Source organism: Atractosteus spatula, chromosome 15 (assembly GCF_055471065.1).
Source record: "Atractosteus spatula isolate fAtrSpa1 chromosome 15, fAtrSpa1.hap1, whole genome shotgun sequence".
Lineage (NCBI taxonomy): Eukaryota > Metazoa > Chordata > Actinopteri > Semionotiformes > Lepisosteidae > Atractosteus > Atractosteus spatula.
The window spans coordinates 21,128,017-21,155,840 of NC_142720.1; the positions used below are offsets into that span (position 1 = coordinate 21,128,017).

The following is a 27,824-nucleotide window of genomic DNA, read 5'->3' on the forward strand; positions in this document are numbered from 1 at the left end:
TGTGTTGGTGGAAATAAAGGATTGAGTCGACCAGGGTGTCGCAGGGACCTGCAGAACTAGTGTATCTGGTTTACCCGTCATCACATCTCCTGCCGACCCAAATCACAGTCGCCATCACTGCTGGGTGAACTGACCGCTTCCCCTGAAGACACCAAAAAAACAACAACCTGGAGACACGGGAGGGGAGCTCGACCAGCCAGGAGCGGACTTTCAAACGTAAAGAAAGCTGAATTTCCACAATGTAATAACGAAGTCGAAACAGTTAAACGGTATTTTACGAGGTTCCTTCAAACGACTATGTAGGTGAGCGGCGGGTAGGTTTTAAATAAAGACTTGTTCCGTTGCGTTTCCTCACACCAGCGGTTCAATTGCGCCTGAGATGTAATCCGTGGAAACAGCCCCAAGATAAGTCATGTGCACCGTGTTTAGCGCTGCTTTCCGCGATGTTGTCGGCGGGGCTGTGGCTCGGCTCGGCTGTCAGGCAGGTTTGTTTTGCCCCGCACAAAGATGGCGGACGGGGCTGCGCCGATTGGCTGTGCAGATCAGCTGGTCGCTGCGGTCCTCCTGCTCGGCTGCTGACAGTACAGTCCGACAAACTGCTAAAACATCAGCTGGGCTGGTGGGGGGGAGAAGGCAGCAGCAGCGTCGTGTCCGGCTTCTCTTCCAGCCTCGGGGTTGACCTCTGTAGGACCCGGGACCAGGGCTTTGACGTCGCAGCAAATTCAACTCGTTTTCCTTCCTCCAGAGATCCCGAGCAATTCCGCGCCGTGAAGAACTGCCTTTTCTTCTTCTTTTTTTTTTTTTTACGGCACAACAGTGTAGATTAATCTGGTCCTGCGAATTTCAGGGATGCGAAAGAGGAACAACTCGCCCGCCGTGGATCATGACAGCTCTGTCACCACCACCAGCACGGTGCTGGACAGCGGCGCGCATCTGAGGTGCTGCCGGAGACCGGCGGAGCCCGACCCAGACAAAGCAATGCTGCGGAAACTGAGGTGAGGCGGTCCGGACTCGGGACTGTTTGAGGGGTTAGCTGAGCCCAGGAGTTTGTTTGTTTGTTTTTAAACCAAACATACCGGTAAAATTGTCAGTGCTCTAAATAACGAATGAACAGCGCAATGCAGTCGTCCCCTCTTGGGGTGTAAAACACGTTTCGGAATAGGGGTAACACGTACTGCCATTCAGGAGTACGTTGTCCCAATATGAAAAGCGCGACAAGCGGGGGCTGTCACTCAGAAGTCCCTTTCCAACCAGGCACCGCAATCGTGGAAGTGTGAAATTTTGCCTACAACCAAATGAGGCGCATCGCCGCGAAGCCTTTTACTGTTATACTGCAGCAGTATTTTAAAAAAAAAGTGTCCACTGAAACGTCTGTGTATTATATTATAGTTAACAGCAGTAACACTGCTGTTTATATCTGTGATAGTCTTTTTCCGGATACAGCGGTTCTCAGTACATTTAGAATCCCCTAGGACCAGGTGACAAACGTTTTGCATCTCGGTTCAGCGAAAGAGCATCAGATCATCTGTATGATATTATGTAAATACAGAGGTTTATGTCTTTTTGAGTACCGTTGTTAAGCGGAGAGCTCTTTATTCTACATTTTAAACTTATAATTATTAGTAGTGGTAGTATTAAGTCTTAGAAAAAATAACACACCTGACCATCAATACAGCTGTGATACAAGATATCAGCCGAGGGCATGTGTATCACCCTGCGTTTTTTGTAACTGTGTTTAATCTAACACTGGTTAAATAACAGGCTGGAAAAAGCAAAGGCTTCTTTGCTTGATGTGTTACCTAGTCTAAAGGAGACCACAGAGGAAGGTCATTGTGCTCTGAGCTTACAATAAAATACATCCATATTCTGCTGACTCATCATCTCTTTTCTGCAAAGTCTGTCGTTTCTCTTTAAAAGAGACTTCCATTATTTGGATGTAATGGGGACAGAGAAATTATTTCATATTCATTTGCTGAGCTGGAGCTGCATTCCAGGAGAGAAACATGTTGTCGTAGGTTATTCATGACAAAATTCTCAGAGCACCTGAATTCTTCATGGCTCTGCTGCACCTTAGAAGATAACTGAAAAACAGTCAACGTTGTGGATGAAAACACCAGGATCTCGTGAGGGACTTGCTGGATTTGCACCATGTCAGCCAAGCTTGCAGTAATCACAGAGTGAAGTCATTTGAATGCAGATTCATTGTAATTACTGTATTTGGAAAAACCAGCAAAGCAGGAATAGCAAACGGAACCAACCTATTTATAACACCAGGTGGAGAAATGCTCCTTCGGTCTCTAGTGTGAATCCTGGGCATGTAAGGAAAACGTTCTGTTGGAGATGTGATGAACATTTATGTTCTCACCTTCAAAGGAAAAATCTGAAAGCATTTGGCCCAAATTGCAGTCAAAAAATGTGAACACCCTTTAAAAACTACACCAAGGTCATACTTGTCCTGCTGGTACTGACATGTAAAATATCTTTATGCTAACCAATTTTTATTGAACTTCAAGGTTTCCAAAACAGAACAAAATGAGGACACAACAGTATATGTTTTACAGTATATGTTAAATTGTGTAAATGGTTACAAGTTTTTCTCTGGAATAAGAGGCAAAAGCATGTTGACTATTGCATGAAAATACTCATATCACATCATCATTGCCTTGGCAATACCTGTGTATCAAGGTATTTTGCAAGAAAATGGGGGGGGATGTACAAAGTTAGCCGTTATTTAGAACATATTTTGTTTAATGGTTAAGAGATGGATGCAAATTCAGTAAAGACAGATGTGTTTTACAGTAAAATAACTAGAAATCACAGATGGGTTTTGGAAGAGCAGAAAACCTGACATTGAGGATGTTTTATAGTTTTCAGTCCTTTTTCTCCCCTCTTGTAAATGTCCCTCAGGGCTGTTGTCTGTCTCGTTTCTCTATAGTAGCACTTTAGCTCCTGAGCAAGATCTCCTTACCACACGTATGGCTGTTATCTCAGGTGTTTAAAAGGATGATGGACACAAGATGTTGCTTTTACGGATGACATCAGAGGTCATCCTGTAGCCAGACAGTTCAAAGAACTTTGGATGGTGTCTTTGCTTGTCAGGTGTTGTATGTTGTGTTTTATCTGCAAAAAGCACTGGTTTTCAACATTTTTCAAGGTTAACATCTAACTTGAAATATTTGAGCAGAAATCGAATGCTTGTAATTTTCCTAGATTGAAATCTATCCAAATAAAATTTCATGGAAATTTTAGTGTTTAACATGCAGAAATGTGGATGTGATAAGCTAACGTGCTGATTATCATACAACTTGCTTCACCGAGGAGCGAATAAAATACTGTTTTGTCTTCTTTAATTGTATATGGCTAAAATCCTAATTTATGCTGGAAAGGTCTGAGCATCCATAAAAGTAGTGTGAGCAATCTTCAGAAAATAAATTAAATATAAATTAAATTTAGCAAAGTTTGTGCCAGAGCTCAAAATAAAAGTCTAGGGTGCAGTATAATATGGGGCTTTGATGCACTGCGTGCTGATGTCATCCACTGATGTTTTGGCACCTTATATGTTTATTCGCCTGAGGGGGAGCCGTGGCAGTGAGGTGGTCAGTGCTGCTGCCTCGCATCAGCGCCCTGCCCCTTGAGGCTGCTGTATGTGGGGCATTGCATGTTTTCCCTTCTTCCTGTGCTCATATGGTTTGATAATTGGTTTTGCTCCTTAGTCCCCATTAGCCAGCTCCACAGTCACACATTGCCTAATTCGTAATAATCCGCCTGTCCATCCGTTTTCTAACTGCTGCTTCCAATTCAAGGTCGCTTGAGAGCAATCCCAGCAAACAACAGGCGCTAGGCTGGGTACACCCTGGACATGATGCCCGTCCATCCCAGGGCAGACACACAGACGCGCACACCAGGATGTATTGCCAGTGTGCACTCTAGGAGGAAACCAGAGCACTAAGAGTGAACTGCAAACATGGAGAGAACATACAAACTCCACACAGATAACACCGCAGGTCTGGAACTGAGCCCAGGGCCCAGCTCTGCAGTGCCAGCCACTGCGCCACGGTGCTGCCCTTGCTTAATAATAACAACACCAGTTCACCTCTGAAATGGGGAAATAGCACAAGGGAGGTTTGAACGTTTTCAAAATGTGACAAAACAAGAAAAGGTGGCATCCATTAGTGTCTGAGCTGTTGCATGTCGTTGGTTGCGCAGAGTTGTCAGAAGTGTCAGGAGGTCACGTTCAGATAGACGGCCTGCACATGGGGAATGAGACTGGCTTACCCCACTGAATTCTTTCAAAAATGCATTTTAAACTGTATGAGACTGTACGTTTCAACACATAACCACCTCTAATATGTTTTTTATAGTGAGTGTGAAAGAGGACTACTGTATTTCTTACAAGATTCAGTAAACCAAATACAATTAACATTAAGTGTCTTGATTTTTTTTATGTTTAAGACAGGAACTGATGATCATCAGTATGGTGTGTGCTCAAGCTACACTATTTAAAACCAGAATCATGCCAGATTGTAAAGAAAGCACTGCAGTTGTCCTCTCCAATTTCTAAGAACTGAAACTGCTGAGGGAATTCTGATTTTCGTGCTGTGGGAGTGCTGGTACAAGCTCACAGACACGTGACCTCCCCCCCACCCCCGTCTGTTGGAATTTGGAAATGAAGCAACAGCTCACAGAATTAAGTGAAATGTGACTCGAAAGCCCTCGTTTCACCTTGCTGTCCGCCAGGAGCACTGAGCTGTAACCTGGCTTCAGGTGTGTTCAGGAGCGGGTCCTCCTGTCACGTGCAGCACCAGTCAGGCAGAAACAACAGGAAGGAAGTGGCGTTCTTGTCACTATTTGGACAGTTGTACTGCGAAATGTCAAGACTGTGTGAAGGTTAAGACAGGCTGGTGACTTGGAGAAACATGATGCACAGGGACATGTCACCTACCTCTACCCGGTCTCGCTTCCAGAAAGAAAAATATTGCCATTGGCAAACTGTAAAGTAGGAAATGTCATGGTAAATACTACAGCATGGCAGGAAGAGCTGGTTCAGCCGGATTTTCATTTTAATGAAGAGAGTGATGATATGGGAATGTTAATTTATTCGTTGGAAAGGTGGGATAACGGGAGGCACGGGGGACTAACGGGGAGCTCTGAATCATCAAGGCGGTGGAGGAGACGAAAGGCCTGTGCTGTGTAGGCATACAGTACAGTAGGTGAATGCACGACAGGCAGATTACAAAGTGTAGGAACTCTAATAGTGATGAAGGAAGGAACTGAGAACCCTGAGGTCAGGACAGTTTGTGAAAGGCCATGTCTTTCTGAGACATTTTAATGTCATTATGAGGCCTGTGGGGGATCGGGGGGGTCTGGTGTCTGCTGCTAGAGTCAAAGACTTGGACGCTAGAGAAGAGGTTGGAGTGTGTTCTGAAATTTGAGACATCAATGGTGACTTGATTACCATCTGCAGTAAGAGTCGATGAAGTATCGTTTGCCTAGTGAGGCTGTCCTTTGCATGTGTGATCCTATCCACTGTGCAAACAGCCTCTACTGTTCAAGAACACCTGATTGCCCATAGCTCTCTGACTTGAGCAATCGACACATTTATTGTTTGGACTTGTGGCTTTTGATGTTTGACAGCAGTCGGATTTCTTGAGCATGATCAAGACCTGAAACACTGCTTAGACAGGATGCAGAGGCACGTTATTCAACACTAAGGGCAAAGTCCAAAGCTCTTGACAGGGCTGTATCTTGTGAGAGGAGGGTAGGTTCAGACAAGAGCTGCCTTCTTATCTAATCACCATTCCCCAGAAAGCTGCAAGGAATGGCCTGCACCCCAGCTGGTTAGGTGACTACGGCCAGCAGGCTGTTCCCCAGAGCTTGCTGGGGAATGTAGTTCAGACAAGATGCAGCTCTTGTTTCATTAACCTGCCTATAACTACCTCAGTTGACTGTGTAAAGACTTTGGAATTATTCTTCCTAGAGAGTATCCCTAGGTTGTACATTCTTGGGGGGAAAAAAAACAACTTTTAGGAGGCTCTCCAAAAGATTTTCTCATTTGTCATTCAATGTGGATAATGATCACATGTGGTTTAGCAGCCAGTAGACTGATTTAACCAAAATCTCTTCCTCGTGCGAATCCCATTAGTTGAAAAAGATCATTTTATATATGTACACACACATTTCTCTTTCGTGTGATGTGGCGAAATAAGAATGTTCTTCCTGAAACTGGTACTTATTCCTGGGGCTGCTGTCCTAACCTGGATTCTGTTTGTCTTAATTGGAGAATTTTAAAAAGTGGTCTCACAGAGCAGCAGCAGCAGCAGCAGCAGCAATGGAAATCAATTGACACACCTTGGCATCTTTGCCTGGGCCTTTTCCAGTCCATGGGCTGAAGATTCACGATGCTCATTAGTGAGGGGTTTCGGTAGACTTCCTGTTCCCCTTGGGATTGTTGGCAGTGACAGCCCACTGGGAAATTATCTCCTTCTCTGGCTTTCCTGCAGTCCCTCTCCCCGCAGGCTGATTACTGAGATCTCTCTGTCTCTGACCTCTCAAGGAAGATACATAGTGTCGCATGTAGTCGCCTGCCTGTCAAATTAAAACAAAGGACAGAAACTGGGCTTCTTGTTTTGTGTCCCTGCTCAGCCTATCTATGTGTTTTCAGTATGCCGCATTCCTCTTTTCCAAGCAATGGATACTTATTTCTTATTCCCCTTAATTGTAGCAAATCCTGTTGCGTTCCATTCTGCAAGAAGATAAAGGTGTAATTCTAAATATACAGTAATTTCGTATACAGCAAATGATGTTTGTAACTCCTGCTGCAGATGGATGTAAGTAAGTGAATTTTTGCAGTAGGGTGACGTGTCTCTCCCGTTCTTTTTTCTTTCCCTGAAATCGAAACTGTTATGCATTGTCCGGGCGGTGCAGTGGTTAACATTGCTGCCTCACCGTGCTGGAATCTCGGGTTCAATTCCTGGTGTGTTGTCTGTTTCGTGTGGGTTTCCACCTGGTGCTCTGGTTTCCTCTCTCGGTCCAAAGATTATACTTTGGCTCTGAGCACAACTTTGCTAAAAGCACTTGACAAAGCACTTAAAAATCGTTGTTAAAAGCGCTTAACAATCTTTTATTTTTTTTAGTGAAAGCATGATGTTTTCTTATCTTGCTTTGCAGAGCTAATGTGGGTGTCTGCGTCTATGTGTGCCCTGTGCAGGGCGTGCTCGGTCGTGCATAGCTAGGCTCCCACTCCCTGGCGGCCCTGAACTGGATGAAGCAGTGAGAAAATCGGCGTGCTGTCCCGCATTGTATTGTATTATCAGGGAAAAAAAGCAGTTCTTGTACCAAGTCTGCTTCACTCATTTCGGATTATTAGAGGTGCTCGCAGACAACACTCTTGCTGGGTGTTGGTGGGGCCTTGCCAGCTGAAACAATGTGAGCTACTGAACTGTGCGGTACACACAGGCTCAGACAGAGCTCTGCAAGACCCACTGGGCTGCGTTCCAGGCCCAGTGAGAATCGCTGCTAGGAGCGTCTCTTCCCCAGCCCTGCAGAGCTCGATGACCTCATCAAATCCCTTTGTGTCCGACCAAGCTAGATGTCCCAATCTTGCTTCGAGACTCCACTGGTCAGAGCAGTGCAAGTTGTATAAGGTAACTCAATCGAGTATTTCAGGGAGTTGTTTTTGCACTGGTGAGTGTTCCTCTGTTACAGATTGCTGTTTTTCTGGTCTTTAACAATGAAACCCGCTCATGCCTAATAATGGAGCGCATAACTTGGGTGCTTTCTGTGATTTTATCAGTCTGTCTGCTGGTTGATCGGCCTCCTGCAGATCTGCTCGGCTCTCCTCTGTGTGGCGACAGAGTGGGTGTTCTGCTGGCACTTTGAGCTGATTAATGCTACCAAGCAGCATTGGCAAGTAATGCTGGAACATGAAGAATCGCTGCCTGTGGGAGTGGGAGGTAGATCAGCAGTGGAATTTGCTAGTCAAATGATGGGTTACAGCCGAGGAGGTTTATATCAGCTGATGTGCATGGGCTAACTTTGTTTAAAGCACATATCAATCTGCCAGTTTCTTTAGTGAAAGCTTGATGCATCATCCTAAAGCCTTTATTTTCTGATCTTGCTGTTGAGAACTGCCATGTGAGCCGGATGTGTCGCAGAGTCTTTCTGCTCACGGTGGAGTAATGATCAGGGCCGCCTTGGAGAGGCTGTTTAAAGCTGGCGTGTGTGTCTTTACGGGGTGGGATGAAACTGAGGAGTACCCACATGAGCCTGGAAAGGACATGCAAACCCCACACGCATAGGTGCCAAAGACCAGGATTGAACCCAGGACCCTGGAACTATGAGGCCGCAGTTAGCCTTGCTACTGTATCATTGTTTTAGAATTTACTGCATCAAATTTGCCTTTTACCACATCCATTCCTGCAGCTCCCCGTCAATCACTAAAACTCAGCAGTGGCTCATACCTTGGATGTAGAAGCATGGCGACAAAAAGATCTCAGTGTCGTACCCAGTGAGGAGGAAGGGAAAATCATTAGGCTGTTGAAGCGTCCTGTCCTCTGTCCTTTGCAGGACGGTCTTCTTCTGAGATCCTTACTTTGTTCAAATGTGCCATTTCTCACTGGGGCTCAGTACACTTTCTGAAACAGTGAAGCTGCTGTGGTAAATCAGTCTGTAAGTCGCTGTGCTCTTGCCCGCAGCCTCATCTGACCTCTCTTCCCTCTCATTGAGCTCATCCTTGCCAGTCTTGGGCATCACTAGGACTTGGCATCCAAGCCTCTCCTTAAATCGGGGACAGCTCGTGGGGTGAAGCACGTTGCCCTGGGCTATCACTCCGGCTGCGGGCCGGGCACACTGCCTGAATTTGCGGCTTTGGTTATGATCCAGCCACACAGAAGCCTGACTATGCCCTGAACCTGCAACCTCTTTTCTCTGGCTCAGACTAGACGCTCCGGAGCAGCCAAACTGCAGAGCATCGCCTGCCATCTGGAAACAGAGCAACCCCATTGCTTCACACTCTCTCATTCCTGGGCCACATTAACATACAGTATGCCAGCCGCCCAGCAGTTTCAAAAGTGTTGCTCACAGTAGCTCCTGTAAGTAGCTTAGTTTGTCTCAGGTGTTAAAATATGGGAATTACATGGGAATCGACCAATGGGTTTGATGAGTCCGTATAGTTTAATGCTTGATCTTCTATGCAGGTTTTCTTTTCATTAAATAAAGCATAATGAGACTAGAATTACAGAATGAATGGACAAAATTCACAACAACTGGAGAGCCTGGCACAATTTTGAAGGATGTTGAATGGAAATTAGGTAGGAGGTTTTCACGGTTGGTTAGCATGGTTGCAGTTGCTAAGGGTAAGTCATCTTCTAGAAGAATGCAGCGTGGCATGCTAGGAATCCAAACCCTGTTGAAAGAAGTGATTACTATAATCTTAATTTACTTCTTCAACAAAGAGTGTCACTCTGCTTTTAAAACTAGACTGCCATCTGGTCTGCTTTTCTTATGTTTGTATGGACTGCTACAGAATTATTTCTGGAAGAGCTGACAAAAATATTCTGTTCTTGAAAAACACACAATTGGCTATTCCATATCAGGGGTGTATAGCAATTATAAAGGGCAAGTCCAAATATCCTATAGTATAAATATCCTTGGTTTGCAATAAAGCAATCTCGATAGTGTGTACTGCAGCAAGATTTATCTGTTAACTGAACCTCAGTTAACGTAGGCCTATTATTTGAATCAGTCTGATGGTCAACCTGTTGAAATGCCCTACAGTGACAGTCACCAAAGATCTCCACTGATAAAGATGTTGCACTTAGAAACTGCAGTTTAATGCAAGTTTTTATTATGCATCAGATGTATCCAATTGTGTACATTTCCTGCCATAATTACTCTGTTCTGTAAGACACAGCAATGTGCAGTCTCTGGACTATTTGCGCAAATTATCCCTATATCTTATTTTGTCACTCGAGGCAGTCACAATGACCAAACAGTTGTATGATTTTTTAACTAGGATTAAAATAATTGTAGTTAAATCATTGTCCACTTCCAGGGGGAAGCAAACCAGGGATAATGAGCATTCAGAAACAGAAACAGAAGGAATTAACACTGCGAGAGAATTTCCTCCTTTTTAGACTAGGTACTGTATAAAGAAATTCCATGTATTTGAGCACTAAAAAGAGAGAACTGTAGGTTTTAAGCAAGAGCCTGTTGCTTTGTATTTGTAGAATTCGTTTTCCTATCCACCAGGCTGAAGTAAATGAGAGAGTGGAGGTGCTTGGCGTGGAGCTCGCCTGGCCCTGCAGTGTCTCCGAATCGGCGCACCGGCAGTCCTGTGGTTCTTCGAGATGCCCTTGTCCTGTCCTGTCAGGACTTCTCAGGGGCGTCTCAAGGCAGCTTGCTGTTTCTTTCAGGAGAGATGCATTATTCGTGAGGGGGAAGAAACTTCTTTGGCAGAATGATTCCTCAAGCGTTTTCCTGCGCAGCAACACGCGGTGTGTCAGCTATCGAAAGGGGAATGCAGAGGCGTGCAATCCCAGACCAGAGGAGCTCAGCTTTGCTTCGTTTTTCTGCCTCGCTCTAGTTATGATACTATACTGGTTTACTTTGCGTCAGTACTAATAAAAAACTCAGTGAATTTGAGAACTTATCAGAATGTTCTCACCCCAAGGCAGCCTGCTTTAGGTAGGACAGTTTCACCATTCTGTCATGCGTTTTTAATTTCAGACTTCCATTTCAACATTTTGTTTCCCATTTGGTGCTCACATGAGGTTCACAAGCCTAGAAAAGCTGCACACCTCAGCATGTTGTGCAACATTGGTTTGTTACTCCTTCAGCACATTTTATCGTCATGAAAAGAGTTTTTAATCTCAGGAAAGCCTAAATTAGGGCCGCAGTCTGTTTCTTACAGAGCGATTCTTCCCAGTAACTCCAGCCTTGTGCTCAGGCTGCGGTTGAGGCAAGTATTGTCATGTATTTTAATCAGCCTGTGCGACTTCCTGCTAATTGGATGAATCGGATTGTGGCCGTTCTGCCAGTCTGGACTGAAGAGGGCTTTGTGAGGGTGTCTATCACGTGGCTGGACAAAACATGAGAGCGCGGTCAGTGCCGTCACACTGTGATAGACAGGGAGCGTGTGTGCGTGCGCAAGTTTTATTTATTAATTTCTCGTCAGGAATCGGGGGAAAAAAAAACATATGGCAAATTAGGCCATCGTGTATACAAATGGACGACTTGGTGTCTCCTGGGATAAGGAGCCGGTCGGTCAGTCGGTCAGCAGCCCTTGAAGGATTAATTGTCTCTCTTGCCAGTTTCCGTAAGCACTTTGCACAGGTGCATCTTGCAGTCACATCTCTTGAACTCTTGCAGTTCAAGTGCTTCTTTAGAGTGGTCCCTATTGGTGGATAAAATCATATTTATTCCAGGATATTGGTAAGATAAAGTCAACGCAACCATGTGGGGGGGGAAAAGAGTTTGAACACAATGTTTGTTTCTGTTTTGATGTAAGTAGTTCTTTTCTCCTGTTTCAGAAATGGACTAATGTACAAAGTGAAGAGGCTTTTCTTGTGGATGCTGGGAGTCTACATAGCCATTCCATTCATCATTAAACTGTGCCCATCAATTCAGGCCAAGTTGGTCTTTTTAAACTTTGGTGAGTCAGTGGCCATGCCTCCTGTTTTATTGGTTTTATGATTTCTGTGTGTCAATAGCTCAGTGCATTGTGAGGGTGGCGGGTTGCTTTGCTGGTGTTAGAAACTGCAAGCTCATTGTTTATACTTCCATGAGTCACTCCTTTCAAATGTGTTGCACAGGGCTCGTTCGAACCACAGTGTACCAACAGCCCTCATTTCTCGTGTCACCATTCAAAGGCTCTTACACGTCCCTTTACATAAAAGTAATGTATGTGAGGATTCTGATTTTACCTGTAGGTTGTGCGTTCAATTCCCAGCTGAGATGCTGTTAATGAAGTAGAGCAAAGTACTTCACACAGATTGCTGCAGTAAGATCCATCCATATACTTTCTAACCACTTAATCTAACCAGTACGAGGCTCACAGGGGGCCAGAGCCTATCCCAGCAAGCAACAGGCAAAAGGCAGGATACACCCTGGACAGGACGCCAGTCTATCGCAGGGCACAGATAGACACAGACAGGCACCCACTCACACCGGGGCCATTTTCCCAGAAGCCAGTTAACCCACCCGCATTTCTTTGGACTGTGGGAGGGAACCCACACAAATTAGGGGGAACATGCAAACTCCATACATATAGCACAGGAACAGGACGGGAATTGAACTTTGGGCCCCAGCACTGCTCACCGCTGCACCACTGTGCCACCCACTCCAGTAAGATAAGTAACTCAAATGTAGTTTGATTTGCATAATAGAGTCAGACAGATAAATGACTAATAATTATGAATTCCCTCTTCTTAGCACAGTGGTCAGCACCAGGAATGTTTCTGAGAGGGAAAGTATCTAATTTGTCAGGAAATGGCAACAAATGAGAAGACCAGTTTAGCAGGAAAGGTAGGAAACATTGTAGCAGGATTCAAATTATTTCACATAATTTTAGTTGCATTTTTCAAATTAGTTTTGTACTGAATACAGAGTGTCCATTAGATACCATTAAATACTTGTGTTCACAAATGTATTTCAATTTAAAAGGGTTATGGTTTTAAACTGCATAATCAGGTGCTGGAGTGTCTGCTCATGTTTTAAAAAATCTTCATGTTTTTAAAACAAGGAGGTGTGTCACCTTGATTCTGTTTCGTGCAAAAATTTGAAATCCCAAAGTAGGTCACAAAAGCCAGCAGGAAATAGGACCATACAGAATCATATTCAGTTAGTGATATGTGTTAGTTTTCCTTACGTGATAAACCTGCACGTTGATCTAATCAGCAAGTAGAATCAGGAAATGCTGAACCAGCAGAATGTCTTTTGTCTCAGTTCTCTTTCTTGAGTTTTGAGTGCTGAAGGATGCCCCAGCAATAAATCAGAAACACCCGAAAAAAAAGGAACAAAAATGTAAAACAAATTCCTGAATAGACAGTTATTTTACTGTTGTGAAAGTAGCCGGCTGTGCTAAGATCATTCTTTATATCGTTTTCCTGTGCCTTCTTTTTTGAACCCTGGTATTTGCTAGCAGACCATGTACAGGGAGCAGAATTGCAAGGGCAGAGCTGTATGTGGTGTGGTAACAGTGAAACGGCTGTTGGGAATGATTTTGCCCGTGTGTGCGCTTTAAGTAACCTTGTAACTCTAGCAGAGATCAATGAATGGGAAGTGTGTCCCCAGAGAAAGTCTTGAATGCAGGGCACATATAAAAGACATATCAGCTCCAGTAATACCCCTGCACTGTCAGACATGTTGCTTCAACACAGCAGCAAGTTAATGAGATATACTGTAGCACTGAAGTTGTAGATTGGCTACAATAAATAATTAAGTTTGCAGACACCTTTATTCAAGATGACTTAAGTCCAAAGCAATCACTGAACAGAAACAGTTACACAGAGCACCAGCTGACTAGTACACAGTGGTGCGCAGGTTTGCAATCCAACTAATACAGCAAGTGAAAGAGGTGCAGCCTGTACAGGGGGTTGGAGATGGGGCAGCCCTGCTTCATGGTTTCAAGGTGTGCAGCCCCAGGAGAAGATGAGAGGGGGTATGAGGTGAGAGAGAGATGGAAGGAGGGTCTAGAGGACAAGGATCTTCGAGGGGATGATGCGGGCAGGGCAGTGCAGTCAGTGAAGAGTGTGCAGGTCACCAGCTGTAAGGCAGAAGAAATATAACACAATGTGGAGCTCTGTGTCATGCTTTTCTCCCTAACTGTAAACCTTTTGATCCCTGTAGGTTTTTTACCACATTATGGTAACCGGATAGTAAAAGTGCATAAAAGTAAAGTATAGCCCACTGTATAATGTTACCCCAGGCAGCTCAGTAATTACTGTTTTAATTGGTCATCAACATGAACAATATAACCATTAAGGTGTTGGTTCTAACAAAATTCTGAAAAGGCTTTCATTGGTATTGCCACAAGTAGAGTAGCAGCTATAATTAAATGGATGATATGCCTTTTATTTTTAATTTTTATTAGGACAATATTTTTTTGAATGCCTGAGAGTTTAATTATCTAGCTCTGAAACCTACTGTGTCCCTTGAGCTGGTTACATTACACATGCACACTACAGCCACTGCAGCACTGATGACGTTTCAGCGGGTGTATCTTGTGTTCCCCTCAGAGACGTAGGCAGCCACAGATTTCCACTGTCTCTGAAGAGCCATGGTCTCAATGAAGTAGTTATGGCTACTGTTACTTCAGCGCTAACTTTAGGTTCTGTATGCGCAGGGCTTTAAACGAAGTAAACGAAGGCTGTCCCTTTCCCTGACCTGTTACTTGTTCCAAAATTGAAAACTGTCGATTTAATCATTACACAGTGCTTTACATTGTTTTCTTATGTTTTAGTGTATTTTTTTTATTTGATCTGTTTGTTACAGATGGAAGGGCTGCTGAATTGGCATGAGTGTGCTGTGAAGCGTGGTCGATTACAGAGAGGTTTAGGAAGCGTATAGGAAGTATTTTATGGTTTGCTTGCACAGCATCATGATGAGAAATGAGGGGAAACTGTGAGCTCTGTGTCGCATTAATACTCCAGCCAAAGGAGAGGCTGTTTCTCATTCAGATTGTTTGAGTCATGGAACATATACAGCGATGTGAGGACGAAAGTACACCCCTTTACAGTTCTATGTTTTTACATATTAAGACATATCTGACCTTCACCTACAGTAGTCCTCACCAGGTCCAAACAGTAGAGAAATCTAACCTTATGTGACAGATAACACACACAAATTTTACTTTGTCATTGTTTATTAAAGAAAAAAAGTCAGCATTCAGTAGCCTTGATATGAGATGATGTCTTAATATGTAAAACAATAGAATCTTAAGAGGGTGTACTTTCTTTTTCACATCACTGTATAGCTAACCGACAGGAAGACTGGGAAAGAAAGAATTTCCTCAATAAAAAAAACAGTTTATTTCCTTAGGTGTTTAATCTTTTAGAGAGTGCTGTTTATAACATTGGGGGTTTGAGAGCTTTTTTGCAATTATTTCCATTTTGTTCTGAGGGTATCTTGAATCTGTTGGGAAAATTATGTTTTCATGTTATTCCCACCTGATTTGGGATCACCGGTCGTGTGTGTTTTCACGACTCGGATCTTGGCGGCAATCACTGCGACTGCACACAGGAGAGAAGGAGGAAGGGTTGGCAGACGCCTCTGACCCACCCACCTTCAAGCCAGCTGTCTTTTAACGACACAGACTACTGACTGGAAGGGAGGCGCACTCCTCCCCTATAGCACAGCATGCCTGCAAGCCTGAGGGAGGCTGCGGTTGGCGCTCTGACACTGAGAGCCGACAAAGTCCGGGCCAACTCATCCCCTCAGCAGCGTTCAGCCAACAGCGAGCGGGCATGTGAGGAATCCCAGTCACAATCAGCTAGTGACATGATACATACCTACAATTCACAGAGTTCAACCTGTACTCAGGCAGGTGTACGTTCTGGTGGATCCACTTGAGGAATCCCAGTCACAGTCAGCTAGTGACATGACACATACCTACAATTCACAGAGTTCAGCCTGTACTCAGGCAGGTGTACGGTCTGGTGGATCCACTTGAGGAATCCCAGTCACAGTCACCTAGTGACATGACGCATACCCTCAATTTATAGAGTTCAACCTGTACTCAGGCAGGTGTACGTTCTGGTGGATCCACTTGAGGAATCCCAGTCACAGTCAGCTAGTGACATGACACATACCTACAATTCACAGAGTTCAACCTGTATTCAGGCAGGTGTACGTCCTGGTGGATCCACTTGAAGAATTCCAACCAGCTAGTAACATGACTCAGGCTCGAACTCCTGATCAAATTGCTCAGACTGCACTCGGACGAGCACCTTTAAAGTCCTCTGGGACATCTGGTACTGTCCTGTCTTTCTCCCAAGTAAATCTGCAGTTCTCTTTTCATATATTATACCATTCTTTGCAGAGCACTTCATTCTACAGCTCAGGATAACAGCTGTTCTGAGAACAGAATAAAAACAGTTCTGAGAATAGTGGGGTGGCTAACTTTTGAGTTGCTGTAGATGGCATGGTTAGTATGGAACAAAATTAAAAGTGTTGTGAGCACAGGCTCTTGTGTATGACTTTGCTGTGCCCTGTCTTTTCCAGTGCGGGTGCCATATTTCATTGACTTGAAGAAGCCTCAGGACCAGGGTCTAAACCACACCTTTAACTTTTACTTCCAGCCCGAGGACGGGGTCAACGTCGGGGTCTGGTAAGAGAAACGCTGGGGGGGCTCTGGGACATTTTGTGATCATTGCCTAAGCCTCCTGTTGCAAGAGCGTGGGAGTGCTCCAGACCGCTGACTGTGTCCAAGAGTGCGAGCACGCTCGCAGGGGGCTGTGTGCCAGCAGCACGGGGCCCTTCCGGGTCTCGCCTGGACTGCTCGCTAGTTTCTCCTCCCTGACAGCGGGAAGGGCAGTCACTCCCAGGAGGTACCAAGCTTCATCCCATTAAATCAAGCAAATTCAACGCGACAGCCACAATTCTATGCTGATGACAAGCACAGTCTTCCTCCTAGGCAGAATTACCAAGCCAGCTTTGAGCTGGAAACACAACGAGAAACATTCAGTGCAGAGGCTGGTAGAGAAACGCAGAGATGTGAACAGAGTGGCAAAGCGAGGAAGCGAGGATTCCTCTGGCAGCTCTTCCTCTCTCACTGCTGCCAGGCTCTGGCCAGCTGTGGTCAAGGCCTTCACCTGCACTCAGGTCTGGAGGACACTCTGCCTGGGAGACTCAGGTGGCCAAACATTTTCCAACGTGTTCTTATCCATCCATTTTCTAACCACGTCTTCCGCATCAGGACTGCGGGGCAGCTGGAGACAATCCTGGCCAGAAACAGGATCCATCATCAGGCACACACACACAGGCACACCCGGACCACTTTTTCCCACAAGTCCAGTATGTCTTTGGATTATGGGAAGAAACTGGAGCCCCCGGAGAAAACACAAGGATAACATATAAACTCCACACAGACAGCACCCACTCCAGGTCTGGAATTGAACCCAGGGCCCCAGCACAGAGAGGCCTGGGTAGCTCCACATCTTCTTATCTGTCACATAACAACTTATGGCTGCTGGAGTGTTTCGAAGGTTGGATTTGCACTGAGGTCTGGTAACCTGTGGGTGTCCTTCTCCTGTCCTCAGGCACACAGTCCCTGCCGTGCTGTGGAAAGATGCCCAAGGGAAGGACCAGGCCTGGTACGAAAGCACTCTAGAGTCCTCCCATCCTGCCATGCTGTACTTGCACGGCAACGCAGGGACCAGGTATGGCCTCACTGCACTGACCTGCTCTTAATTTGATTCCCTTGCTTAGCAGACACCCTCATATACAGAGACTTACAGGACTTACAAAGAAACATAAATCACATCAAAATCAAAATAAGGCGCAAGTGCAAAATTAGAAAGGTTATAAATGAGAGGAGGCTATTCAGTTATTTCATCACATGATCTCATGATCTAGGTGATTTTTGAAAGGAGCCAGAGCATTGTCTTCAACAACATGACTAGTCAGCTTGTTCCACGCTCCCTCCACTCTTTGTGTACAGTAGTGCCTCCTGTCCTGACTGGAGGTTCTCGTCCATTTGTGTCTTGAGAAGGAGCCAGAGTATCGGCTTCGACAACAGGGCTGGGCATCTTGATCCGTACTCCCTCAATCCGTTGTGTGAAACGGTGGAGCTGTGAGGAGAGTTGTACAGTCTGTAATGTCACAATGTAATGAACTGTAATGTCACAATGTCACTGTCTTCCTGCAGGGGAGGAGACCACAGAGTACAGCTGTATAAGGTAAGACCTGTAGGCCCGCTGCTTACAATTCTGACCGTGTCATCTAGAATTAGAAAACCAGCTCTGATCTCCGTTTGGTCTCAATAATCATAGTGAGTAACACATTTACAGAAACCTATGTTTCAAGTTTTTAAAAACAGTTTTGGGGAAATTCTTGTGTCTGAAAGATACTTGTAAATTGCTGATGTGAATTATTTTAATTAGTGTTTCGGAATCAGGCAGCTTTCTGTCTGGTTTAAAATACCGTTTTGTGAAGTGGTTTTCTTTTTCTTCAAAGGTTCTCAGCTCCTTGGGCTACCATGTAGTCACATTTGATTACAGAGGTAAGTAGCAATGACATGCCCATTTGTCTTCTAGTAGCGTGAAGCTCTGAAATGAGGCCGTTGCCTGTGTTTCCTGTCAGTGGCTCTGCGAGTGTGTTGGAGCGGCTGGTGGCAGGAGCACGAGGGCAGTGGGGTGTCAGAGGTGTGACTGCTTCTTTCAGGCTGGGGAGACTCTGAGGGCAGCCCCTCTGAGAGAGCCATGACGGCCGACGCCATCGTGCTCTACAACTGGGTGAAACAGAGGATCGGGAACAGTCCTTTATACATCTGGGGCCATTCCTTAGGGACAGGGTGAGTCTTAATCATATTCCTTTTGACTTACACTGAGATTTTCTGGACACTCCACTCAAAGCGCTTTACAGGTAATGGGGTCTCCCCTGCACCACCACCAGTGTGCAGCCCCACATGGATGATACACCAGAACGCTCCCCACACACCAGCTCTCAGTGGGGAGAACAGTGATGAAGCCAGTTCATAGATGGGGGTTATTAGGAGGCCACGATGGGTAAGGGCCAATGGGAAATTTGGCCAGCACACTGGGGTAACACCCCTACTCGTTTTGAGAAACGCCCTGGGTGTCTTCCTGCCATTACCGAACATGGGACAGTTTAGAGAAAAGCCATTATATCCTGGCTAGGGGGCTCAGTTCTGTTTAAAATTCCAGGATAAAGAGAATGACATTTTTGCTTTGCTGTTAAATTAATGGGGAGGCATGATTGCAGCAGCATGACGGCACAGTGCTGACTTGCAAAGGCTGTTTTTCAGCTGAATTTGACAAAATTCTGAATTTTGTTTAATCCACAAATAACAGATAATACTTGGATTTAGAAAAGACTGACTAATCCCCCCCTGTGTTACAGGCATTGGATGGGGTTCGAGCCTGATTCTAAGGCATGGAGCTTCACCTCACTGATTCAGAACAGACGATGTGTGTTTTCTTTACTGGTCCACTGATGTCTCTGCAGGGTGGATATTACTTTTGTTTTGGCTCTAAGGAAAACTCTTCATCACTAATGAGATTTATCCTGTTGTCTTTTCCAGTGTGGCAACAAACCTAGTAAGATATCTGTGTGACACAGGTAAGCATGCACTCATTATGTTAAGACCCATTGTGCAAAGCTAAATATACCCCAAATCTAATCTGGCTGAAGGAACAGGTCTGTCATCGCAGGCTTGCTAGATCCCCAGTGCTCTTTAGACAGAATTAATGTGAAGCATGAAAATGAAGAGTGAATGTTCTGTCACACTCTATTGCACAGAGGGCATTTTGCTTCATCTGGGATTCTTATCTGACAAATTTCTTTTTGTTCTAGTTTTCGGGAAAAAACCTGTGAGGCTCCGCTATAGGAGTATGTCACAGATTATACAGTACCTCGTAAATGTTTGAATTATTTTTAATTTATAGAGATTTACTTACTTCCGGGACAGCAGTTTGAGGTACATTTGGGAAAGCAAAGTAGATGTGGCGATATGTATGAAGTCTGTAGAAGCTGGCAGCTTTATGGAACATTTCACAGGATTTTCATCCATCCGTTCATTTTCCAACCGCCTATCCCAGCAAGCAACGGGCATAAGGCAGGGTACACCCTGGACAGCACTCTAGTCCATCACCAGACACTGACACAGACACACACACACACTCACACCAGGGCCAGTTTTCCCAGAATTAACTTGTCAGTATATCTTTGAACTGTGGGAAGTTATGGTGCATCATCCTGTGGATCCAGAATGAGGGGCTGTAGTGACAAAAGGTCTCCTCATCCAGGAGAGACTTTGGGTTATTAGCTGTATAATTGTATCTGTCCACAGGGCACTGTAAGTAGAGGCAGCAGTTGGTTAGCACACCGGTGTAACTGTGTGTAGGGAGGGCCATTGCTGAGAGACCTTGTCCTTTGTTAGAGTGGTCTGTGTGTGACGGTCATCAAGTGTCTGAGCAGGGAATCTCTCACTCTGTCCTTCAGACAAGTGAAAGCTGTACAGACAGTATTAGCAATATAAATGATCAATTTCCCTTCAGGATCAATAAAGACTTATCTATCTAAAGCAAGCACAAAGAACATCATGGCTTTTAATCAAATAACTCAAACCTTTGCACCGTGCTGAAGGTTAGACAAAACCTTGGAATTAAAGAGAATGAGGGTAAATGGACACTGTACGCAGGCTCACGTGTCTGTCTGGTAATGGAAACTCATACCCAGCTGCTCTTGTGTCTTCTTGCGTTTTCTGTCCAGTGCCTTGTACTGTAGATCTGAGCTCATGTCCTCGATCAGCTCAGTCATTGACTGTAACACCCAGAACGAGCCTAACTGGCATTGTAAATCAAAATAGAAACGGGAACAGTTTACCAAAGACGAAAATACGGAGAAACAGAGCTGTGAAATTTTCTAGCAACACTATGTGGAACCAGCAGTACCAAAAGAAAGTTTTTCTCTGCACAGGCACCAAGACAGTGATCCACACTCCCAACTTGTTAATGTTGCTGACGGGACCTTAGCGAGGACAGCTGTTAAATAATTAGAGATTAAAAATTCATGCCTTTTGTTACAGGCGTCTCTAATTACTGCACTGTTTTATAAGTGATGTGTTAAGTGTCACATAATCCTCCCTACATGACGAGCCTTAAATAAGCCAGATCTGGTTTTTCACTGATAATTACCATTGTAGATCTATGAATCTGAATGTTGCGTATCCTGAAATTGTTCCATGGACTGATAACTGCGATGTGTCTTTGTCATAGGGAGCCCTCCTGATGCCTTGATCTTAGAGTCTCCCTTCACCAACATAAGAGAAGAAGCAAAAAGCCACCCCTTCTCTATGGCAAGTCCATATCCCCCATCTCGTCTTTCTCCCTCCTCGCGTCCTGTTTGACAGACTGTGACTGGGTGCTGTCGTCTAGTCACAATAGGCTCGACCTGAACTGTTATATGTTATATGTTATATAGCTTGCCACTCTGCTGGGAAATGCTATGATAGGAGTTGATTTGTTCTTTCAATCACTCTGTGTGCTTCTGTTTTCCGTACAAAGGAACTTTACTTTGTGCTTTTCAAATGCTCCCTAAGAACATAAAATATTAACATCTGAGTGAGATCACTAGATCAATGTCACCTCTGTTAAATTCTTATGTTACTTAGGATCTGTGCAGGTGCGGACTAGAAATCTTTTCACGAGGTGTTACCATTTTCACCTGCTCCATTTATTTTATTTTTTTCCTTTTCAGATTTACAGAAATTTGCCGGGATTTGACTGGTTCTTCCTGGACGCTATAACCGCCAATGACATTCGGTTTGCAAGCGATGAAAAGTAGGTAGAAGCTTCTCTCGTTCAACTGAAGGTCGTGTGAGATCAGGTTCTGGCAAACCTCCTGCTGGTTTTAGACAAGAAGCTACCGAATTTTTGCTGAGCCTGAAACAAAAGCTAGCTTTTCCCTGTAAGTCACAAAATCATCATTAAATAACTTTTCAGACATGCCAAGTGATGACTAATGACTCTTTAAAATGTTAGCTCAGCAGTTCCAGGTACCTAAACCATGTCAGGTACTGATTAATGGCACAGCTTTCTGTCTTAGATGGTAGGGCGCTAAAATATTTTGTTAAATTGGGCTTAGAAGTCTGGTTTGAAGTTCAGTTCAATTCAATTCTGAATACTTCTTTCATCCCCAAGGGCAGCAATTTAAGCAATAGTGTAGAGTAGGAATTGTGTGGAATTTCGAAGGTCTGGGATGATTCCAAGTCACTGAGAGTGATGATTAAAACAAAGACATCCACTCTTCTCAGCCGACGCCCTTGTAGTCGGCAGTGGCACTGCATGCAATGGCGTTGTGCACGCAGTCATGGAGACCAGTACACAAGCGTGCAGGTCTGTCATTATCTTGCGCACCTAATAAGCACCTTTGTACCAGCTCTAATGAAAACACAAGCTTTTATAACATTTCACACCATTTACCTTCTGTTATGCTTCTTTTTTGCATACAATGTCACATAATCGCATAATTGTAAGAATAAGTGTGGCTCTTGGAGGATTAAGGCTGAGGTAAACTGACCAGTTGTCTTCAGCTGCTGAGACATGTCCTGCATTGAAGCAACAAAACTGAAGGTGTTTCAAACTCACAAAGCACCTGCTTGTTGTACAAAAAGGACAGTTGTTGTCCAGAATCTCAGAGGCTCCTACGTATTCATTTCTGTTGATGTATAGGGAACAAAAAATCCCTCTGCTTTACATTTTACCCCATCAAGACCACACATTCTTCTCAGAAATTAACCCTCAGTAAGCAAGTTACTATTGTGTCCTGTACTGTGAAGTAAGTAAACGCATCATACTCTTTTTAGGCCTAACAATAGGTCCATATCAAACTTCATCATACCCACTCAGTTTAAACTTGTGTAATACAACTGGAATATTAGTTTTACTCACAGCCTTATAGTTTTCTTATTCAGATCGGTATTGGAACTGATTGCGGTTTCGGGCTCAGATTTTATTATTTGAATTGGTAGACGCAATATCAGTGTTTTAACTGGGGATTACCTATATGTGGCTTCAGTCGTATTTTAGACCTGCCTTTAATGTTTTTGCGTGGGCATATGTTTGGGGTGGATGATGTGTGTGAAATATGGATTTTGAAGACCTTTGAACTGTCTTTGTTGTCACGGCTCAAGCCATGGCTCTTAAGATTTCTTCCCTATGACTTTTGCACTCATTCCAGTTTAGATAATCGCTGTTTCTGTACTCGGCACTTAAAAACACAGCAGTACCCCAGTCAGCTCCCTCTTGTTTCCCCAGTATGAACCACATCTCATGTCCGGTGCTGATTCTCCATGCAGAAGATGACACTGTTGTGCCATTTCACCTAGGAAAAAAGGTGTGTTTCTCTTCCCATGGATCATGGAGGTGTTTGTGTTTTCCTAGTCACAGCAGCTCTAACTATATGATATCAGAGGCTTGTGGGACATGTTTCACTTGCAGCACGTGAGTTTCTAAAACTAATTTAAAAGTCAGAGGAAAAAAGAGAAATAGTATTGTCCAGTGTGCTTAAAGATTTGCTCCAGAAATGCTTAAATAGAAAAAAAAATGTATTTACAAAAACATCTGGGGTCAAAAGAGACCATCATCATCAGCACTGCAGGAAACCCAGGAGCACAAGTGTTATAGCTCTTCTGTAAGCGGCAGCAGGGGTATTTTAAAGTAGAATTTACATGACACATTCAAGCTATTTAAAATGGTATTTTGTCACACACATGTGGGATGATACGAGGCACACCACATGAGCACCGATTGGTCACTCCTGTGCACACAGGCTGCTGCTCTGAGCCTGACACGGCTGCTGCTGTTCTTCAGCTGTTTCTTCATGTCTTCCCACAGCTTTATAACATCGCGACACAGTCCAAAGGCCTGAGTGGACACAAAGTTCAGTTCATTCCATTCCCCAAGGCCCTGGGCTACAAGCACAAATTCATCTACAGGAGCCCAGAGCTGCCACATATACTGAGGTACCCTTCTCTCTCCTGGAGCTGACCATGGACCGACTGAGTGGCAGCGATAGTCAGAGGGGAATATACTTTGTAGCTGCGTATTTGAGAAATGTCCACTGTTATGTGATTATGCAGTATTAAAACAAGCTGAAGTGTGTTTTAGATGATTTTGGTCATAAAATAAGCGACACTGATATTGTTTCAGAATGATCCACTGCTGCTGTTCACCACATTAGTTTAAGCCTCATCATGAAACCGGTGAACAAGGAATCAATTAACTCTTGCAGCTTGCCTGGGTCATGAAGCAGTTACGTTTTACAACAGATCAGATTACAAGATTATCTTTACAAGCCCTTGTTTTTGTGGATTGATTTTAGGGATCTGTCAAGGTATATACTTCTGTGAAAAAGGAAATGTTCTAGATCTTATTATTGAAATAGACCTCATTTTTAATTTGATTCTTGTGTTTTGTTTGTCCAGTGATTTCCTAGGCACCTCCCATTCGCAAGTATAGTTTGCCACCATGGCGCCTGACTGTTCCTCCTCACCCCACACCTCTTCCTGCGCCAGCCCCCCGGCCCCCGACACACACAGTGATCCACGCATGCAGGTCGAGCCGCTCTGCTCATCTCTGTCATCCTTCAGAGCCGGACATGGGAGCCAACACGACAGAAACCGCGTTTGGGTCTGTATGGATGCAACAGTGAGAAACAGCTCAAGCACAAAGACGATGACCTGCACTATCAAGCGCCTTGGCACTGGACCTCAAGTCTGAAAGGGACAAAGGATCTGAGGGCGCCCGGGAATTTTAGCTGCTCCGCAACAACGGGGAGGAAGTTTTCTTTTCTTAAAAATCTCAACGTGTTACATCTAGACATGAGAAACCAGTTCGCCTGCTTGTTGAACAGGAAGGTTTCACAACCGGTCAAGCAGATGCGAAAGCCCGGAAACTGGACTAGACTTGGCTGGATTGGATTTTTACTCTTGAGCCTTTGTCGTCGGCTGGCGGACCTGGTTCCGGTTCCGACAGAATTTGGCAGGCGCAGAGATCCAGGCAAGAGCATGTTAGAATTCAGCAGGATATGTCAACGGTACCCACTATAAAAATGTCATTTTGTTATATATTTCTGAATATATGGATTTTATCGGTAATGTTCTCTTGGTCTGTTTAGAGGCCATTACAAACGGCTGTGTCTGAGTCTAATCCTTAACTTATTCCCTTGCATGACAAGGGAATGATCTGGCAAAGGTTCAGGCGTACTGTATGTTGTCCAATCCTTAGCTCATTTTCCATAGGATCTTACCCCTTGTTGCCAGGGATACCAACAGAATCCCTGTTAAGTGGACCAGACCTCTTTTAAGAAGAGTTCCCAAATTAAACAAAGTGTTCTGGAAGTTACAAATTGTAATTTCTGAGTGTCAGACTGTCACTCTTATAATCTGTTTGTGTGCAAATACTTTAATTGGATAAAATCCCCTGTCCATGCCAGAGAAGTGACTCAAATTAGAATAGACTTTCAAAGCTTGACAAATAACAGCAGTAGTGCTGGAAAGTTTAGATGCCCTGGGAAATATAATTGAAAATCCATAGAACTTTGTAGTTGAAATGATAAGTGCAGCAAAGTAGACCTATCTAAAATGTATAAATTGTCTTGTATTCTAAGTGGGCATTAATTTTCCCTACTGTGTTTTTCAAACCGTACATATGTGCGAGACTGTTATTTATGCTTTTTGCGATACTGACCTGTCATAAACTACCCCCTCAGTTATAGAAGGGCAGTAGTTTAGATTTCATTCAAGAATTAAGTGTTGCAAAGGCACCTGTGTAACAAACAAGGTCACACAACTGCATCAAGCACCACAATAACTTCTCGTAATAACTAGAGCTCTTCGAACACACAGGAACACCTGGCAGGAGATTGAGTTTCTGAGCTGCTGCCTTTCAGCCTTTCCCTGTTTTCCTAGTACAACTCTTCTGAATTTGTATAGCCTTAAAGTAATAATCTGCAGGTGAGGTACTAATGGAGAGCAAAACCCATCTTGCTTCGTTGGAATTGAACAATTTAATTTGCACTACACATGCTGAGTGCTTCTCAGTAGGAATTCTCCAGGTTCTGTTGTGCAATAGTCACCTGTACTTTTCAGACAGGTGTCACATTCTCACAAAATTAGCTTAGTATTGAAAATCTACAGGAGATGAAAATAAGGTCAGATCTGGGTTTAATGTGTAGTTTAGAAGGAAAGGGTGTTTTTTAATTTGATTTTTTTTATTTTACTTGCTTAAATCTCGTTACTTTTTATGGCATAGGGGGAAATGTACCAGTAAGTGATTTGAAACATGAAGGAGTTCTACACAGTGCTGGAACAGCCTTGTGTGTTTGGGTGTGAGAGAGGCACGGTGAGGCTCCTCACCCCTGTGGTTAAGATCTCTCTCGTGTGCAGGTCCTGCCAAGCAAACAGCAGCTGAGCGATAGATCATGTAAATGCTCCTTTTCCTTGTGACAGTGCAGATTCTTCTGCAGAAAAGCCACGGCTTCTGTTAACCCTGCACTTCACCTGCTGTCATGAAAAAGTGGCAGACAGCATGAAATTGCTTCTGAACAACTACAGCTTTTCTCCATTGGCTGTAGCTTCTGTACAGCTTCCTACTGTATAATATCCTTCATGCTTCAGATTTCCACTGGTAAGTCTTGTTTAATTTATTAACCTCTTATACATTAAAGCAAATCTCTTTTTCCAGTTTAAGGAGTTGACAAGTGAGCACTTCTTTGTAGTCTAAGAGAGACAGGCATGCAGAGAGGCAGTATGCAGTGAGTGGAGTGCCAGCTGTAGTGGTTTGCTTACCTGGAGGATTCAGTCTATCAAGCTTCATTGCAGAACTCCTTTGCAAGTAGAAAAAAGAAACAGCTGACATGCACACGACTTGTATTTGTCCTCGGTGGCTCTGGACACATTTTATTTTTTAAACGAGTTGGTGGAAAAAAAAAAGGAAATGCCACAGATCCTGCTTTGTACGTACCAAACCACCTGGGCAGAGAAACAGGAAATAAAAACTTGAAATTGCAGGATGGTCCTGGACAGCTGGCAGCCTTGGATGAACCACAGATGATGTTTTAAAACTCTAGGGTTTGTGTTTGTTTTCCTGTCTCACTTGGTTCTTTTAGAGACTCACAGGGTCTTTCATTCATGTACTCCAATATCTTACTCTAAAGACCCACTAATGGGCATTTACTGGAAGATGTACTGTAACTAACAACAGATCATTAAATACAATGACTCTGATGTTTCTTTACTGATACTGTATTACTGCTGTATTGCCTGATGTCAGCTATAATTTATCATTGTTCAGAAACATAATGAAAACCTTTCATGAATATATTTATAACAGGCCAGTGTCTTTTAATTATATGTTCTGAGTAGCCATTAAATCTTCATCCACATTACAAGCGTGGAACATTAACACTGAAACTGAATTTCATTTAACGTGCAAAGACACTGCCATTATTAGTATTATTATAAATGTTTAATCTAAAAATTTACAGCAGCTACCTGCTATATTGGCATTTTATACTAACATGTCTCACTACATTCATACTTCTGACTTTTCTGGTATTCAACTGTGGGCTTTGTGTGAATGTTTCTATTCAGACTTGCTGTGTCTAACCAGCCGAAATGGCTAATAAAACAGTTGGTGGGTGATGGACAGTGATCTGAAAAAGTATCATACTGCTGACCATTCCCAGCCCTGTTAATTTTTTTTAAAACAGTTCTAGAGTTTTTAATGTTTATTTTAAAAAAGAATTACACTTAAAATATCACTCTAGATATCATGCCTTTTGGAAATTGAATCTGGCAAGGATACCAGGAGAAATTAGATGAATAATGGGTTGTATGAGGTGGCTGTGAGTTCTGCTGCCACAGAGCTCTTGGATTCTGGGTTCAGTTCTGGTCTGGAACACCTTCTGTGTGGAGTTTGCATGTTCTTCTTGTGTCCGTGTAGATGTTGTCATTGTGCTTTATCTTCTTACCACCTCCCAGAGGCATTCTGGCTAGGATAACAACATCCTTTCTTGGGTATCTGGGGTATAACGTTCGGCCTTATATATCCTGATAAAGCTCTGGGTTGACACAATTACTGCCA

At 43.9% G+C, this 27,824-nt stretch overlaps 1 protein-coding gene across 4 annotated transcripts; it reads left to right on the forward strand.

Moving 5' to 3' along the window:
- The first annotated feature begins 65 nt into the window (after nucleotides 1-65).
- Nucleotides 66-27,062, forward strand: abhd12 (abhydrolase domain containing 12, lysophospholipase). 4 transcript variants are annotated; one of them, XM_088933813.1, is made up of 14 exons: nucleotides 66-241; nucleotides 848-995; nucleotides 11,529-11,650; nucleotides 16,219-16,324; nucleotides 17,256-17,375; nucleotides 17,864-17,894; nucleotides 18,172-18,217; nucleotides 18,379-18,508; nucleotides 19,259-19,296; nucleotides 20,955-21,034; nucleotides 21,436-21,518; nucleotides 22,995-23,073; nucleotides 23,574-23,701; nucleotides 24,164-27,062. In XM_088933813.1, the coding sequence occupies exons 2-14, from the start codon at nucleotides 850-852 to the stop codon at nucleotides 24,195-24,197; spliced, it is 1,143 nt and encodes a 380-aa protein (XP_088789939.1). In that variant the 5' UTR covers nucleotides 66-241; nucleotides 848-849; the 3' UTR covers nucleotides 24,198-27,062. The 4 variants fall into 4 exon arrangements, with proteins under 4 accessions (XP_088789939.1, XP_088789936.1, XP_088789935.1 ...); XM_088933810.1 differs by having other exon boundaries at nucleotides 75-216; XM_088933809.1 differs by having other exon boundaries at nucleotides 119-303.
- The last annotated feature ends 762 nt before the right edge of the window (nucleotides 27,063-27,824 follow it).

Coding starts and splice junctions, on each gene's coding strand:
- abhd12 (XM_088933813.1), top strand. CDS start 850: ATGCGAAAGAGGAACAACTCGCCCGCCGTGGATCATGACAGCTCTGTC. Junction 21,035..21,435: donor AAAGCCACCCCTTCTCTATG/GCAAGTCCATAT, acceptor TTTCCTTTTCAG/ATTTACAGAAATTTGCCGGG. Junction 21,519..22,994: donor CGGTTTGCAAGCGATGAAAA/GTAGGTAGAAGC, acceptor TTGTTTCCCCAG/TATGAACCACATCTCATGTC.